Source organism: Salvelinus sp. IW2-2015, unplaced genomic scaffold, assembly GCF_002910315.2.
Source record: "Salvelinus sp. IW2-2015 unplaced genomic scaffold, ASM291031v2 Un_scaffold16540, whole genome shotgun sequence".
NCBI lineage: Eukaryota > Metazoa > Chordata > Actinopteri > Salmoniformes > Salmonidae > Salvelinus > Salvelinus sp. IW2-2015.
This window is the reverse complement of record NW_019957635.1, coordinates 1-17,525: the sequence shown is the minus strand read 5'-3', so window position 1 is coordinate 17,525 and position 17,525 is coordinate 1. Positions and strand designations below refer to the sequence as shown.

The following is a 17,525-nucleotide window of genomic DNA, read 5'->3' as shown; positions in this document are numbered from 1 at the left end:
TTGCGACTGAGAAAACACAGCAGAGCACTGGAGAGTAAAGCAAAGCTGATATTACTAACATGCCACGGTTACTATAAAATGAAATGCTTTCAAACCCATTTCTGGTGGCAGCTCAGTTGGGAGAAGTTTGAAAACACATTCAGATGGTGTTTTGTGGGTACATTGAATAACGTTTGACGTGATTTTGTTCCCTATAACAGAACACAGAGAGAACCGCTTGTCAAAATGCATTTTTTTGAGGAGCAGGTAGAAGGGCCACTATTTTAAAATAGAGACTATCTGATCAATAACCTCATGCTTTACTTCATGAAGAGGAGTCTTTGTATAAACAAACGAGTTCACTGGACAACACAACAGCTCGCTTCACTGCCTACAATCTACTAATATAACAACATATTGGAATCAGTTTTGGAAATGACGCCAAAAGGTGTATCAGTAGAGCTAGAGGTAGGAAATACACAAGATACTTCTATATGTACACACATGACTGCATGTTATGATCATGTGAAATCAGCTGTTGTCATTTATTATTAAGGCTGTGTTAGACTCTAAAGGCCATAGAGCACGGCTGAGTTACACATGCCTCAGTACTGACTGGACAATGACATCGTACAGCTAATACAAAAGCATCATAAACTCTGCATGACATCTGTAGCGGTTTAGCCCAGTTCATAGAAAAATTGAGTAACGCTGTCATGAAACATGCACAGATTCAGGTTGGCTAATTGGCTAGCTGGGCAACATGCAGAGTGAGATCCTTTGTTCGTAAGCCGACACGACGTCTTATAGGAGAGATGCCAGGGCATGGTTACGACAACGCTCTAGGTCAGCATTATGATGCCACTGTCGAGTAAAGTGGGACAGTACATACACAGACACAGTGCTGGTCAATACCCATACAGGAGTATACACTACTATGTGTTCTAATCACAGGAGCGTATGAGTGGGTGGTCACCATTGGGAGCATGGGGCTGAGCTATTACAGTAAGACTTGGGCTACAGGGGGGCATCATTGGCCACGTACGGGTGCAGGGGGAGGGACGCTAGACGGCGGCATGCAAATATATGGGAGAGGTACTGAACACAGTGTTCGGCCATCTGTGGAAAGAAAAGGAAATAGGTCGCTAGGAGACTAGTTTCAAACAGGGAAGAGTAATTCATCCTTCGGCATGTGTACCGATGACATCATTTGTTGCGAGTTAATGCGTGCTAGTTACCATGTCATTAACTTGCAGCGGTCTCCTGCTGAACGATGTAGAGTCTGCCTGGGTCGTCCACCTTACTGCCACAGTGCACATCACTCCTACACACACACACACACACACACACACACACACACACACACACACCTGCCCACACACACACACACACACACACACACACACACACACACACACACACACACACACACACACAATTCAGTACTGTAGTGTGGGAGAAGCAGCTCTGGTAGTAGTACTAATAGAGTAACAAAAGCTAGTAGTAGTGGCAATTAGTCTCATTGTAATGCTTGTACAATATACATTTGAGGCGCCGATATGCTTACCTGTTGTCATTGACGTCTACGGTGTTTCCTGTTCATGAATATAACAGGGAAGAGTGAGCATTAGTGTGTATAAAACAATTGTACATTTTTTTTCTGACAATCAATAACCTAATTACAAGCTCTTAGCTAGAGTAACATATAATGTACAGTGAAAAAAACAAACAGAACTGGTGACGTGGGTGATTGGGTGAACTGTATGGCTCTGGGACTCACCGTTATCCCTGTCTATGTTGAGTGGGTAGGACTCCAGCATGTCTGCGGGGTTGACTGCTCTGTAGCCCAGCGCTGTGGACACTCTGCTCAACACAGACAACAGGACACAGTCCCTCCTAAGTCTAATAACACACCAATACAAGTCAACTATTCCAAGCTAAATGAACTTAATACGAGCGTGAGACGGGACTCACGTGTTGGTCGAGACGGAGCTGATCTGAGAGATGGGTGCGGTGGTCTGTTCTGTGATGGAGCTCTGGAACAGGGCATTACTGTAGGTGTTGGCCGGCTCACTGACACGTGTGTAGAGCGGGTTGGTAGGAGAGCACACTGGCAGCTGCTTCGGTCGCACTGGTTTGGCTGCAGGATGACAGTAATGCTGAGGGTCAATCAATCAATCACTCTTCCAATCATTATTCATGTATTATTCCGTTTATCAATGACTGCCTATGTAGCTCTCCATCCAATAAATAGCGCAGAATCACAGTCAGTAGAACTATATATGGAGTGGGTGCGCTACCGATCTGTGCCGCATGGGGGCGCCTCAGAGCGTTTTTGGTCCTCATGGCTTCTTTGATGCGGTCCACCTCCTGCTGGTAACGACGCCTGTCGATCATGGCGCCCTCCTTGGCGTCCCTCAGTGCCGTCTCCAGGGCCTTAACTCTCTCAGCAGTAGACCGAAGACGTTTCTCCAGCTTTGGAAGCTCACAGCGCAGATCTGCATTGTCACGAACCAGCTACAGAGAAACACAAAGAAAGAGAGAGAGGGGGAAGGGAGGAGAGAGAGAAGAAATAAAAGAGTGACACAAGGGAAGAGAGATTTATAGCAGGGAATACTGATTGATCAGGGGTGGATAAGGTAAGAGAGGGCGGGATGAGACTGGGTGACGCCAGTGTGAGAGAGATGAGGGGAGATTGTACGAACAACAGGGAAGGAGAGGAGACTGCACACTGACCTTGACATAAAACGATGCGTTTTATGACTCATCAAAAGTGACATTTAGCCACACACGCCCGTTTTCTTTCAATATTATTGTGTCCCCTGAATATCTTGTGTCACGGAAGTATATTGAATGGAAATGTTTCTTCTCTCATAACCCATAGCATGAAATCATGTAAACATTCAAAGATAAATATACGGTGTAACCTTTCCTCTATGGGTTCATGCCAGACTAAAACAGCTCAGAACCTGTCAGATAACACGTGACAACGTCTCCGTGAGTACGGCATCGCACAAACACACACATTCACATGCGGCTCACTCTTTTTCTCTTTCAAACATCTCTCTCCGTTTCAAACATCTCCGATGTACAACGACAAAAAAACGGCATGCCAAGAAAGAGTGTTAAGGAAGCATCGAGCCGTGTGTGTCCCTTTTAGAAGCCTTATGCGTAGTGCCAAAGGCAGAGGGACATATACATATAAATAAAATATACAGAAAAAAAGGGGATGCCAAGCCTGCTGGGAGATGGAAGCGAAGGAGAAGCGAGGGCCTGTACCTGTCTGTGGCACTCCCATCACCTGCCGGGTGTGCTTTTAACACACAACAACAAGAACAACAACAGAAACCCAATACACACACACACATCCATGCTCACACACACTAAAAAGCACAAGAACAAGAGGTGAAAAGGGAATAGAAGCGAGACAGAGACAAGAGGAGCCAAGGGTAGAGGGCTGAGTGTGCGAGGGGGGGGAAAGGTTGAGAAGGGAACGGGGCGATGCTCGGTTGCGATGTAGGATCATGGCGAGTGTTCACACTTGGAGCAGGAGAGAAGTTCCTGGTGTGACCAGTAAGGTTTGACGTCATCAAAACAAGTCAGACGACACAACTATCCTGTGAGGCTCTCACCTGTTTGTGAACCTTTGTAAGTTGGTCCAGGTTATTCTCAAGAAAGGAAATCTTCTGTTTCTGGGTGCAAGGCCCCCCACTGTCATCAGGCTCCATTTCGGAACTCTGTGGAAGAAAGAAAATAATTGGAACAGAGAGAAATAAAGAGAGAGATGAAAGGGGGGTTTAGTGCCCTGCATAGTGATTAATAGGGGGCATCTTCTGTCTTTCCGCCATCTCTTGCTCACTTTTTTAACCCGCGACGTGAGGTCTTGAACGAACAGCTTGCGCAGGTTGTGGAGGGTCTGGAGCTCCCGGGCCTGAAAACAGAGATGGAGAAGAAGAGTATCAAAAGGGAGGAAAAAGAGGGAGAAAGTGGAGAAAAGAGAGGTGGAAGCAGAGAGAGAAGAAAGAGGCAGACGGGGTGAGAAAAGAGACGTAAGGGGCAATGAGGGAGAGAAGGAGGAAGAGAGGAGGGTTCTGAGAGCGAGACAGAGAGAGGGCCACTCACGACGGTGTCCTCCAGCCCTTTGAGGTCCTGCTTGGTCTGCTCATGGCGTTCATGCAGGAATCTGACAGGAAGAGAAAACGCATTTTCATCAGCAACATCCAAATCAGAATACATTTCTTAACTTTGTGACTTCACGTTGTGTGTGTGTGTGTTTGTCTGTGTTCAGACTTACGACAGTTCCTCCAGCCGCTCGCTCTTGCTGCTGTCCACGCTCTTCAAACGGTCAAAGTCGGCAAGCACCTGAGCCAACTCAATCTGCAGCTTCTGGTTATGACTGAGAGAGAGAGAGAGAGAGAGAGAGAGAGGATCATGTTTAATAAGAGAGAGAGGGACAAAAAATTGAATGCTTTTTACAGTGAAGTGAATATTTTCTTTTTATCTCATCAACGGCACTTAAACTGAGAGGGTTACAGTAGTCTTGATGACACTGACTCAGTGAGGTCATCGATGATCCTCTGCTTCTCGTTGATCTCATCCCGCAGACGGGCCATCTGCCTTTGTTGGAGACCACGGTGAGAGTCCCCCTGCTGCCGAGGAACCTTCTGAACCACCATAAGGAAAAGAACAATGTCAGAATCCTTTCATTTTGCTCATTAACAGGTGACATAATTAGCATTATTGGAATCAATGTTTACCTTGACGTTACCCTCCTCGGTCTCACCCTTCTCTCCATCCTTCTCCTCAAGCAGAGAGTTATCTGTAACATAGAGAGAGATCGGTAAGATCTGGTTTCCCACCCGGGGCCTGCTGATGTGAGGGTGGATGGTGTGTGGAGGTGTGTTACCCGGGTCCTGCAGCTTGGCCAGCTCCTCGCTGAGGGAGTCGTGGCTCTCCTCCAGCATCCTCTTCTTCTGCTCAACACTCTGCATGTACTCCGTCAGAGAGCGGATCTTCGTTTCATGCTGCGAACAGCCCACACAGAGTCACTTAGCGCACAAATACACTCCCATCTACACAGTTTATAAAACGTAGACACATTTTGTCAACGACATGACGGAAGAATGTGTTCATTGTGTGCGGTGGTAAAGTGCATCTATGTATAGATCAGAGGGGGCTGGTGGGAGGAGCTGTAGGAGGACGGGCTCATTGTAATGGCTGGAATGGAATTAACGGAACGGAGGCAAACGTGTGGTTTCCATATGTTTGATACCGTTCCATTGATTCTATTCCAGCCATTACAAGGAGCCTTCCTCCTATAGCTCATCCCACCAGCCTCCTCTGGTATACATGGTATCAACATACCATATGTATTTATATACATATGCTGTGTAGAGTATAGTCATTCTAGCTGTTTGTGATGTCTGCGTTTGCGTACACCGAGGTGCCCAGGCTGACCTGTGAGATGAGGAGCTGGCAGGAGGAGAGCTCGCGGCCCGTCTCCTCCATCTTGCGATGACACTCCAGCTGCAGGTTCTCCAGCTGGCGGCAGCGCTTCACCATGGACTTGACCTCCGACTTGATCTTGCTGATGTAGAGACGGGCCACCGTGAACTCCTCCTCGATCGCCCCGCTGATCTCCACCGGCTGCAGCAGAGCGAGAGAGAGAGAGAGATTCGAGAAGGATGGGAGAGAGAGGGATTGAAAGAAAGGCTCACAGGGAGGGTGAGAGATGGAGGGATGAGGGGGAGGGAGATGAAGCGCATATTGTATACAAAACCTCTCTCTCTCTCTGCCCATCTATCTAACTATTCTATCTCAGTGGTTCCAGAGGGGCAGTAGGAGATGGAAGTAACTCACCAGCTTGATCTCCCCGTTGCCCACGATGGTGCTGAACTCACTTAAGTCCCTCATCAGGCCGTTGAGGACGTCAGCGATGCGCTTCCTTTGCTGACCACTCACTTCCTGCATGTGGGATAGCTCCGCCTCCAACTCCATCAGATTGGCCTGCACCGCAGACAGGAGAGTGAGACGAGATGATTGAACGAGGGCAGAAAAAAAAAAGATAGATAGGCTACAGATTTCCGTGTGCAAAAATCTAATCAAAATGATGCCGCCACGTTGGCAGAGCTCTGGTAATTCCAAGCAGAGCAAAGAATCCATAAAGACCACATAGACTTCATACAACACTTCATAGAAAGGCATTGTAGACTTTATGTCCGTTCTATGCCTTGTATTTCTATGCCCTGCTGAACCCACCATCTTCTGGGCCAACTGGTCGGCCAGCAGCTGGTTCTGCAGGCCTTTCTCCTCCACCTCCAGGCTCTTCTGGTCGTAGTTGATGGCCAGCTCCTCCAGTGCCTGCAGCACCTCCTTCACCTCTGTCTTGGCACAGTTGCTCTCCACCTGCAGGCGGCCCAGCTCCGCCTGCACCTTGTCCCCATCCCCACGGGACGACGCCAGCAGCTAGAAGACACACAGAGAGAGAGAGACGATCACGTGAACTCGTAATATTCATATTTTACACAGTACAACCAGACACAAGACACACACAGATGGCCTGGATTTAGAATTGGCATGAGTCATCCCCTGTTGTTGCTATGACAACTGTTCAACTGAAAGAGATCTGCTGCCTAACTGAAAGGGTAGGAAATGGCTTGTAGCTACAGCCAAATGTATCAGATTATGAACTACATTTAGGGTAGATATAGAGAGGATTCCAGGTTATTTGTTTGCTTGGTTATAATTCTACAACATCTTCTGTATAGGCCTACTGTACATCCCCATAAGATGTCACCTCTACCAATGAAGACAATTAAAGGATTCTACTTGCATATAACCCAAGTTTTAGCATGGACACTTCCATTGAGGGCTTCCACCATTTTAAAGTAGTCAACAGGGTGGGGATTCCTATGGGTTGGGAGAGATCAGCCAATGATCAGAGCATTGTCTTCATCTTGAAATTGGGTGCTATGGTCTGTAAATGGCTTTAAGCTATATCACTGCCATCCAGTGGTCACAATAAACGAATGACACACAAGAGCTGGTTCAGGACTCTAGCGCTGCAGGTGGCAGTACATCACCAATATTAGCTGTACACTTTTTTCAAACACAAAAGAAGAATCAAATGTCCTACTTTAAAATGGAGATAGTCTCAATGGGTTTTGACTAGATGTTATACAGCTACGGTCAGAAGTGAGTTTTTCGTAGCAGGTTAGGAGAACTTAGGCGGTAGGTTAGGAGAATTAGGTTAAGGTTAGAAAAAGGGTTAGAGTTAGGGTTAGCCTCGTTAAGAACCCTAATCGGAAAGCCTGGTGAAGCCTGGTGAGATCAATGGCTCAAAGGGGTGGAAAACCCAGTGTAAATCAGTGACGCTTCGCAACACTTCAAACCAATCAAATGCCTTGCTTGGGCGGAGCGCCAAAGGTGCTCAGCAGAGTAGTACCGTAGGAGCGACAGTACGTGAGGATGGCCAGGAAATCGCAGATGAAAAACCCCCATCATTTTTGTGGCGAACCCTGCGACTCTAACAGGAAACAAACATAACCTTTTGAGAGGTTGATCGTCTTTACTGCAACCGGACAACACACTGGCGGTCGGGAAAACAGTGACGAACATAACACGCAGCCACCCTTCTACGGGCATGTGTGGGGAGGGTAAATGTAACATCCAATAAAAATGAAACCGTTGGAAGCCGGCGGAAAATTGTAGCCGTTTCGGCTGGTATACAATTATACAATATAAAATCCCCACATTTTCGCTGAACGTGCAACTTTTGACGTCACTTTGACATAAGCTGTATGCCATCTACCCACGACTGCCTAAATGCCGCTGCCCATGCTATAATGGCAGATAAACAAAAGTGAGACCTCTTTCCATCTGTATGCCTCTACCACTACTCCCCCTAGCGCCCATAACACAAAGAGCACTATATGCTACGATAGTATTATACCAGCATGTATAGATTCAGGATCATCAAGATTTGTATCACAATAAAAAGCTAACATATTTGTTAATGAGACCGTTGCGTGAACGAGAGATGCCTGGACAGAGATACATACAGAGAGGGGAACCGAGCGTGTGTCGGAGTGTGTCCTCACCTCATCCTGATCCAGCATCTGCTCCTTCAGTTTCTCAACCAACTGGCACTGCAGGTTGATCTCATCATCCTGTGGAGACACGCACACACACACTATGGTCACTTGGTCTGCTAGTGGAAATATGGACGTTAGGTACACCTTGCTAATATTGAGTTGTACCCCCTTTTGCCCTCAGAACAGCCTCAATTTCTTTCGGGCATGGACTCTACAAGGTGTCGAAAGCGTTCCACAGGGATGCTGGCCCGTGTTGATTCCAATGCTTCCCACAGTTGTGTTAAGTTGGCTGGATGTCCTTTGGGTGGTGGACCATTCTTGATACAAACGGGAAACTGTTGAGCGTGAAAAACACAGCAGAGTTGTAGCTCTTGACACAATCGGTGCGCCTGGCACCTACTACCACACACTGTTGAAAGGCACTTAAATCTTTTGTCTTGCCCATTCACCCTCTGAATGGCACACATACCCAATCCATGTCTCAATTGTCTCAAGCCTGAAAAATCATTCTTTAACCTATCTCCTCATCTACACTGATGGAAGCAGATTTAACAAGTGACATCAATAAGGGATCATTGCTTTCACCTGGATTTACCTGGTCAGTCCATGTCATGGAAAGAGCAGGTGTCCTTAATGTTTTGTAACACTCAGGGTATGTAATACCCTTCAATGTGTGTGTGTGTGTGTATGGCGTGGTGTATGGCGTGTTTCAACAGGCCCCGACCTTGTCGTCCAGCTGCTTGTAGAGCTTGCGGATCTCCTCCTCGTACTTCTGACGCTCCTCCTCGGAGATGCGCACCACGATGGAGGAGGTGTCGTTGTCCAGGATCATCACGGGGCTCCGCTCCTCCGCCGACTCCAGGCGCACCACGTCAGCAGTGGTCCTCTCCGTCTCAGGAACATTCTCCCCTGGAGGAGCAAGAAGAGTGGAGAGGAGGTGACGCGTCAGCAGTCTACGTCAGCTCTTAAGAGAATTGACTTCCTACTCATCGGTCTAGCTCTTTCCAGGAAATGAAATGACCGTGTGCCCTTTGCTCCCAACCTCAAGCAGAGTTCAAGGAACATCAAGAATATGCATGACAAGCATGTTCTTGTTAAAGTATATTAACAGCATAAATTCAATCAACATTTAGGGGGGAAAAAACGATCATTATTAACAACAAAACAAAGTCGTAGACTAGGAATCCTCAACCATGATAAATGCTCTCCGGTTCCGTGTATTACAGTACGTCTCACCGTTCCTCCAGCGGTTGAGCTCAGCCTCCAGCCTCTGAACCGTTTCCTTCATGGTTTTGTTCTTCTCCTTCTCCTTCTCGTACTTCCTCTTCCACTGATCGGCCGTCAGCTCCAGATTGACGGAGGCCGTGTTCCTGATGGTCTTAGCGCTGGAGGGCAGGGGGGGACGTTAATGACATTAACGACACGTTGAAGCGGTGGCTTCGACGGCTTCTATTCGTCGCGCCAGTAATATCTGCATATTCAACAGCTTATACTCATCATACCAGTAATATCGGCATATTCATATTGGAACAAGTGAATATGAATACAGGTTAAGGAAATGTTGCATGCAAAATCATTTGACTACGGACATATTGGTACATTGGCCCTTTCTGTGCAGAACTGACAGCTGACACTGCTGACATGGTACATTGTCAACGCAGGGAGAAGACAAGATGGGGGCAAAGTGTTTGTTACCGTTGTCCAAACATCAGGGTGGACTTGGTCTCAGCGTCGTTGAAGCTGGACGGAGAGCAGCAGATGAACATGGTGGTCCTACAGTTACCACCCAGAGAGTCCTGCAGGATACGGGTCATCTTGCTATCACGGTATGGCACGTGGGTTTTCTAGCAAACAAAACAGAGGAAGAAGGGATGAAGTGAGTAAGTGCACTCTTCGGGAAAAAAAAGGGTTCCTAAAGGGTTCTTCGGCTGTCCCCATAGGAGAACCCTTTTTTGGTTCCAGGTCTCCCAGGTCACCCTCTGTGGAAAGGGTTCTACATGGAACCCAAAAGGGTTCTATCTGGAACCAAAAGGAATCTGACTGGAACCAAAAAGGGTTCTTCAAAGGGTTCTCCTATGGGGTCAGCCAAAGAACCCTTTTTAGGTTCCAGATAGCACTTTTTTTCAGTTGACGGCAGAGTAAGGCCAGGAGAAGGTTGGCATTGATAGGTGTGTGTGGTGAGTTGGCATTGACCAGGCTTCAGATGGGTTATGGTACGGATACCAGGGAGATGATTGTACAGTGAGTTGGTACTGATGGATGTGTGTAGGGGCTGGATCGACATTAGGGTGACAGGTGTGTAAGGTAGACGGCTTCACTGTCCTGGACTCACCGTCCCTTCAGCCAGTGCAGAGATTACGTTGCCCAGGGCTGACAGAGACTTGTTGATGTTTTTGGCCTCATCAAGAACGGCACCCGCAGCGCCCGTTTTGCTGACCTGAGAGAGAGAGAAAGAGAGTGGCGGCAGAGATAGACACAGCGGGACAGGTGCAAAGAGAAAGAGAGAGAGCGAGAGAGATAGAGAGCAATAGAGAAAGAGCAAAGGAGCGAGAGAGACTAAATTACTGACTGTGACTCAATGACCTTTGGAAAGGTCAAAAACCGAAGTGTCACTGTGCTTATGATATCCGCTCTGTCACAATGGCATATGCAGAGTAGACTGACCCATAGTCTCACTCACCTCAGCCCAGCTAGATAAACCAGACGGACAAGGATGTGAAGTCTTACCTTCTCACTACCAGCCAAGTCCACCAGGTAGAGTTTCCCACACAACTTCTGCTCCGTCTCCACGTGCTCCTGCTTGATGTTGATCAGGAAGATGCTGTGACTGCGAGAGCTGTGCTCATTCATGTCTACGAGGAGGGAGAACAACACGGAGGCGAATGAGCACCTTCATGTCAATATGCACAACGTCTAATCTAGTGTTTACGGGGATTGATTTACATGTGGATTGTTTAATGAATGCTTTTCCGGACGCATAAGGTGAATTTCACTGATATAAGATTCAAATGATCGTTATGTGCCCGACCGAACCTTTTTCAGGACAGAACTCATACCTGAATCCTTCTCCTGACGCGACCTACAGTCCCCAGAATAAGGGCTCATGTTACTTATCTGTTCCTATCTTATTGCACCAACTTAACAATGTCAGACCTGAGCCCGTTCCTGTGTTATCACTATTTTACAGTGAGAGTATTACACCAGCCAGCAGACACCCAGTTGGACCATTGTAATTGTGAACGTCCTTCGAATAGAGATGCTGCTTGTAAGCAGAACACATGTGAGAAGAAGTCCTGTTATATAAGCCATATAACGAGCCACATGACCCAACTGTCATGAGACACTCGACTAACCATGCAACTCTCCTGCTAGCAGAAGGACGGGGCACTGGATTCACTGCTAAAAAAGGAGAGGGGTAGGAATGAAACGGAACGGACGAATGGAGAACATTCTGAAGACTTACTGGTGACGGCAACATGGCGGTTGTTCTTCCCCTCGTCAATGACATCCATGACCTCATCAGGGCTGGACACAAAGCGCTCGGTGCAGCCCTACATCACAGGGAGGGGGGAGGAGGGAGGGATGACAGCCGAGTGCGATGATAAAGGGTTAATAATGAATACGCATGCTCCTCTTTTCTTGGAAAACGTTAGGAACCGTTAGGAACCGATGTAGGTGTATTCGGTGACAAGTGGGACTCGTCAAAACCCACCTTCACATATGGGATCTTGTTCTTATCCTCATGAACAGCCAGGTTAGTCTTGGTCACTAAAAGATACAGGAACAACCTTTAGGTCAGACCATTTTTGAAGAAGATTTGGCTTTGTCATGGCATTAGATGTGGACTTGGTAAGTAAAGAACTATGCACAAACCATCCAGCAGATCCCGAATTTTGTCCATATAGACTTCAAAATATGAAACCTAAGCACAGGAAAGGGGAAAGAGAAGATAGCCTCAATCAAGTCATCCATACCGTGGCTCCATGTAAGAGCACCAAGTCATTGCGGTATACAAATGGAGGATTACTCATACACTCTTAGAAAAAAAAGGTACTATCTAGGACCTAAAAGGGTTCTTCGGCTGTCCCCATAGGAGAACCCTTTTGAAGAATCCTTTTTGGTTCCCGGTTAGAACCTTTTTGGTTCCCGGTTAGAACCTTTTTGGTTCCAGGTAGAACCTTTTGGCGTCCATGTAGAACCCACTATGGAAAGGGTTCTACATGGAATCCAAAAAGGTTCTACCTAGGGCTGTGGCGGTCATGACATTTTGTCTGCCAGTTATTGTATTGCAAAAGACTGCTGGTGTCATGGTAACTGGCCGTTAATGAACATAAACAGGTTTAGCATCTCCAGGCCTCCACGCCTAGAGACCTTTAGAAAATGTACATTTAAAAATGTCTAATAAATCAATTGAATGTACACCATCAAAATAAATCCATTGTTTATTTTCGGCAGGTCTAAAGAAACATTACGATGTGAAGAGAATGTACTTCAGAAGGACAGAATATGATACTACTGTATGTTATCCGGCTATGCGCCGTGCCATAGGCTGTAGGCTTGTTCATTTAGCAGACAAGATATGCTTATAAGTCCTGTGTCAATATTTTACATTATATGATTTTACAGTAAGAGGAATATAATTGAACTTGAGCTGAATAAAATATAAATGTTATTTTTCCCATTCCGTAGCGAGTGTACATAAGAACATGTACGCTCAACATAGTGTACATGCCGTCACTATGTTGAGCGTAAAAACGATCATTTGAAACAGGTCCTATACGTTTAGTTATTTGGCAACTTTAGTTGTGAATGATGCAAACCTTAGAATGTTTTAGAAATCAAGACATATATGGGCTGCATGATGCGACTACAGGCTATTGATGATTTGAGAAAGAAGCAAAAAAAGCTTGCACTCTGATCCTTCCCTCAGGCTGCACACGCTGTTCTCTCATCATGTGATCATATTATCACCCATCGGACTATTCTCAATTTAATATTGTCTTTACTAATATGTCAAATTTGTTTCGATTTTGAATGGCCCATTATCAAATGGGCCTGGGGAAAAAAGACGTAATCTGTATGCACTCTAATAGCAAATGGAGCACACATTCACTCAGGTTTATTTTTGACTCGTGCCGGGTAAGCTACTCTGGTTATTTCACTTCAGCATGACAGGTGGTATTCCGCCCAAACTCTGTATGCCAGGGGCTCTCCAACCCTGTTCCTGCAGCTACCCAGTGATTAATTTGGGAAACTAAGTGAAATCTGTCCTGGAAAATCGATAGTAAAATGTTTTCACAACTAAACATATTTCATTAAACTGTTGACAGCTCCTCTCTCTGCATGCTTGAGAAAGTAATGAAGGAGAGAGGGGAGGAGATGGAAACGCACGGTGGTGAGATATTCTGCCGATAAAGGTAGCCTAATGTGTCACCCTATTACTACGCTATTCAAAATCAAATACAAATTCACTATAATTGTAGGATACGTCTGTAAGCCGCACTGCACAATCAACGAACCAACAGCATCGCCTAGGCCTATAGCCTACATTCTCTCCTAGACTGGATAGAAAGTTTGGAGTGTGGCATCATGTAACCAGTCCATCTAGTATGCATAATAATACAGTCCACACTCAAAGGCGATTACCAGAATTTGTTACATTTTGGAGTATAGGCTAGACCAAAGACATCACAAGCTCTTTTGCACACCAGTATCTCTCTACTTGCACATCATCATCTGCTCATTTATCACTCCAGTGTTAATCTGCTAAATTGTAATTATTCGCTCCTATGGCCTATTTATTGCCTACCTCCTCATGCCTTTTGCACACACTGTATATAGACTTTCTTTTTTTCTACTGTGTCATTGACTTGTTTATTGTGTTATTGGCTTGTTTATTGTTTACTCCATGTTATTCCATGTGTAACTCTGTGTTGTTGTCTGTGTCACACTGCTTTGCTTTATCTTGGCCAGGTCGCAGTTGCAAATGAGAACTTGTTCTCAACTAGCTTACCTGGTTAAATAAAGGTGAAATAAAAATGTAAAAAAATCAGTTTTGACTTAAATCTTAAATCAGTTTTTGTGTATGTTTTTCTGCCATTCATAATATGTGGTAGGCTATGTACTGTATAATAGCACAATCCTTCTTTTTTTCCCGAGGTTGGGCTCGTATGCATAAGCTCTAATATTGTGTATGGGTGTTTTGAATTAATCAAAGTGCGGTCCATTTCGTTGTTAAGCTTTGAAACAACATCTACAACGACCACGTGTTCCACTTCTTTCTTCAAATGTATTAATCACAGTGGAGTGAGTTTTAAAAGTGTAACAGTATAGCTTCCGTCCCTCTCCTCGCCCCAACCTGGGCTCGAACCAGGAACCCTCTGCACACATCAACAACTGACACCCACGAAGCATCGTTACCCAACGCGCCACAAAAGCCACGGCCCTTGCAGGGCAAGGGGAACAACTACTTCAGGTCTCAGAGCGAGTGACGTCACCGATTGAAATGCTATTAGCGCACACCACCGCTAACTAGCTAGCCATTTCACATCGGTTACAAAAGCACATACTGCTTTGATGATAAGTGTTTAAGGACATTTTTTTATTGCATTTGCATTGATGTCAGAGTGGTTAGAGAGACAATAGAACCCTGAGTACCAGGCCTTTAGCGACCTGATGATTGTTAGCGAGTTTGGGTATTACCAATGTCCAGAGTACATAAAAGGAGATTACCGTGACCATGGTCACGTGGAATCTTACTGGTATGATAGTAATATGGTCACCGCAACAGCCGAAGTTCTAACTGCAACCAAAAATGGTGCTTCAATGGGGACAGCCGAAGAACCATTTTGGAACCCTTTTTTCTAAGAGTGTAAGGGATTTTTTTTTTAAACGAATCATCCTATATATGGATGAGATGGAGATGAATCCAAACCTTGATGTGGAACTCCAGGTTCTCGTCCATGCCAAAGATATGGTTGAAGATGTCCTCTGCAATCCTGGGGATGATGCCCATCTGATTGGGGTCATGCAGCTTCCCCTATAAAGACATACTGTGCAGTCAGTCTCTGGAGTTGGAGAGGTTAATACCTGTTATATATTGTATGAATATTAAAATCCTCATATCATTATCAGCAGTATTTTTCCAATACCATGTACTAGATGGGGTGCAAATGCCCCCAAAGCAACATCCGGGGTATTACATTTAGATTGAAACGAAACGGGAGCCAAATTTATGCTGATTTATTGAGTTATTTCATAATGGGAGATCATCACTTTTTCAGAAGTACTGTATTATGCATATAATTGCAATGACTCCCACTGTACCTCCATGGTGTGAGTCTTGCCGGAGGCGGTCTGTCCATATGCGAAAATAGTGCCATTGTATCCACCCAGAACATCTATATACACAGAGGGAAACCAAGATAATTTGAGGAAATTACAGAAATGAAAAAATGTCTTCAGGCCTTCAGGTTTGAAAATAAGAAAGACACCAATAACCTTTAATATGAACACAGTTATGGGAAACAAAGGCAGCAAGTAGGCTACTAACGTGTGACGTCGCCGACTGATTTAATCAATTGATGAGTCAGAACCTCACATTGACTTCTCTTTTGTCTCTCTAATACACCTCCACGGACTGTGTGTGGATGTTCATTCTGCCATTGGCAGTATTTTTTCCTTACCCTTGACAATCTGTTTAGCACAGGTATTGTAGACCTGCTCCTGAGTGGTGTTGGTGGGAAAAACCCGGTCGAACACGTATGACCGTCCCTGGGAGACACAAAGAGATTAGGTCAGTTTTGTAAACCAAATACTGTAGCTATTATTTGGAATACACAGACCAAGATGAACCATGGTATAGACATACTGAAGTGGAAAATAATGAGGGACATTTTCTTGTCTCCAATTGTCTTTCCAACTAGCATTGCTATTTCATTTATATATCCCAAACAAACAAACCATGGAAAAGCAATCAAGTTTGTTCTTGGTTCCTTGTTTATGGATAGTGATAGATGATTTATGTATGTCAATCACTGAATAAATTAACGGGACAGACGAAAAAATATGCTCAGACACAACAAGGACAAAAACCAAAACTGTAGCAAAATAATCCTGTGACCTAGGATATAGACTGTAGGTAATACTGTTTAATCTGTCCAGTGCTTACACAGTCACTATGCATGATCACTGACGATGATGAAACAGCCTGTAGGGAGGAGGACAGAGACCTGGCAGTGTGGTGCCATGACAACAACCTCTCCCTCAAAGTCAGCAAGACAAAGGAGCAGATCGTGGACAACAGGAAATGGAGGGCCGAGCACGCCCCCCCATCCACATCGACGGCGGCCTGTAGTGGAGGAGGTCAAGAGCATCAAGTTCCTCGATGTCCACATCACTAAGGATCTATCATGTGCCAAACGCACCAACACAATCGTGAAGAGGGCACGACAACGCCTCTGCCGCCTCAGAAGGCTGAAAAGACTTGGCATGGGCCCTCAGATCCTCAAAATGTTATACAGCTGCACCATTGAGAGCATCTTCACTGGCTGCATCACTGCTTGATATGGCAACTGCTTGGCAACCAGGACATCATTGGGGCCGAGCTCCCTGCCATTCAGGACCTCTATACCAGGCGGTGTCAGAGGAAGGCCCTAAAAGTTGTCAAAGACTCCAGCTAACCAAGACTGTTCTCTCTGCTACCACACGGCAAGCGGTAGCAGAACCAACAGGACCCTGAACATCTTCCACCACCAAGCCATAAGATTGCTAAATAGTTAGCTACATAGTTAACCAAATAGCTACCCAGACAATCTGCACTGCCCCTTTTTGCACAAACTACATAGTTAACCAAATAGCTACCCAGACTATATGCATTGACCTTTTTTGCACAAACTTATCACATACGCTGCTGCTACTCTTTACTATCTGTCACTTCATGCCTAGTTATATGTACAATGCCTTCAGAAAGTATTCAGACCCCTTGATTTCTTCCCCACGTTTTGTTACTTTACAGCCTTATTCTAAACTGGATAAAAAATATAAAAAATCCCTAGAAATCTACACACAATGCCCCATAATGACAATGCCAAAACAGTATTTATTTTTTTGCAAATTTATCACAAAACAAATACAGAAATAGCTTATTTACATAAGTATTCAGACTATTTGCTATGCTATTCGAAATTGAGCTCCAGTGCATCCTGTTACCATTGATCCATTGAGTCCACCTGTGGTAAATTCAATTGATTTGACATTATTTGGAAAGGCACACACCTGTCTATATAAGGTCCCACAGTTAACAGTGCATGTCAAAGCAAAAACCAAGCCATGAGGTCGAAGAAATTGTCCGTAGAGCTCTGAGACAGAATTGTGTCGAGGGACAGATCTGGGGAAGAGTACCAAAAAATGTCTGCAGCATTGAAGGTCCCCAAGAACCCAGTGGACTCCATC

The 17,525-nt window shown here is 45.4% G+C and overlaps 1 protein-coding gene across 2 annotated transcripts; it reads right to left on the bottom strand.

Annotated features, from left to right (window-relative positions):
• Window positions 1–512: 512 nt before the first annotated feature.
• On the bottom strand, window positions 513–15,840 carry LOC112080865 (kinesin heavy chain-like). 2 transcript variants are annotated; one of them, XM_070442736.1, is made up of 28 exons: window positions 15,758–15,840; window positions 15,399–15,472; window positions 15,007–15,111; window positions 11,946–11,994; window positions 11,785–11,840; window positions 11,536–11,623; window positions 10,800–10,924; window positions 10,405–10,509; window positions 9,768–9,916; window positions 9,309–9,457; window positions 8,797–8,981; window positions 8,079–8,147; window positions 6,238–6,444; window positions 5,839–5,985; window positions 5,437–5,625; window positions 4,886–5,003; window positions 4,737–4,798; window positions 4,513–4,643; window positions 4,274–4,375; window positions 4,102–4,162; window positions 3,839–3,910; window positions 3,612–3,716; window positions 2,280–2,496; window positions 1,954–2,119; window positions 1,760–1,842; window positions 1,547–1,574; window positions 1,218–1,303; window positions 513–1,098 (listed from the first exon to the last, which is right to left on the bottom strand). In XM_070442736.1, the coding sequence occupies exons 2-27, from the start codon at window positions 15,402–15,404 to the stop codon at window positions 1,225–1,227; spliced, it is 2,853 nt and encodes a 950-aa protein (XP_070298837.1). In that variant the 5' UTR covers window positions 15,405–15,472; window positions 15,758–15,840; the 3' UTR covers window positions 513–1,098; window positions 1,218–1,224. The 2 variants fall into 2 exon arrangements, with proteins under 2 accessions (XP_070298837.1, XP_024002561.2); XM_024146793.2 differs by having other exon boundaries at window positions 4,534–4,643.
• Window positions 15,841–17,525: the final 1,685 nt, after the last annotated feature.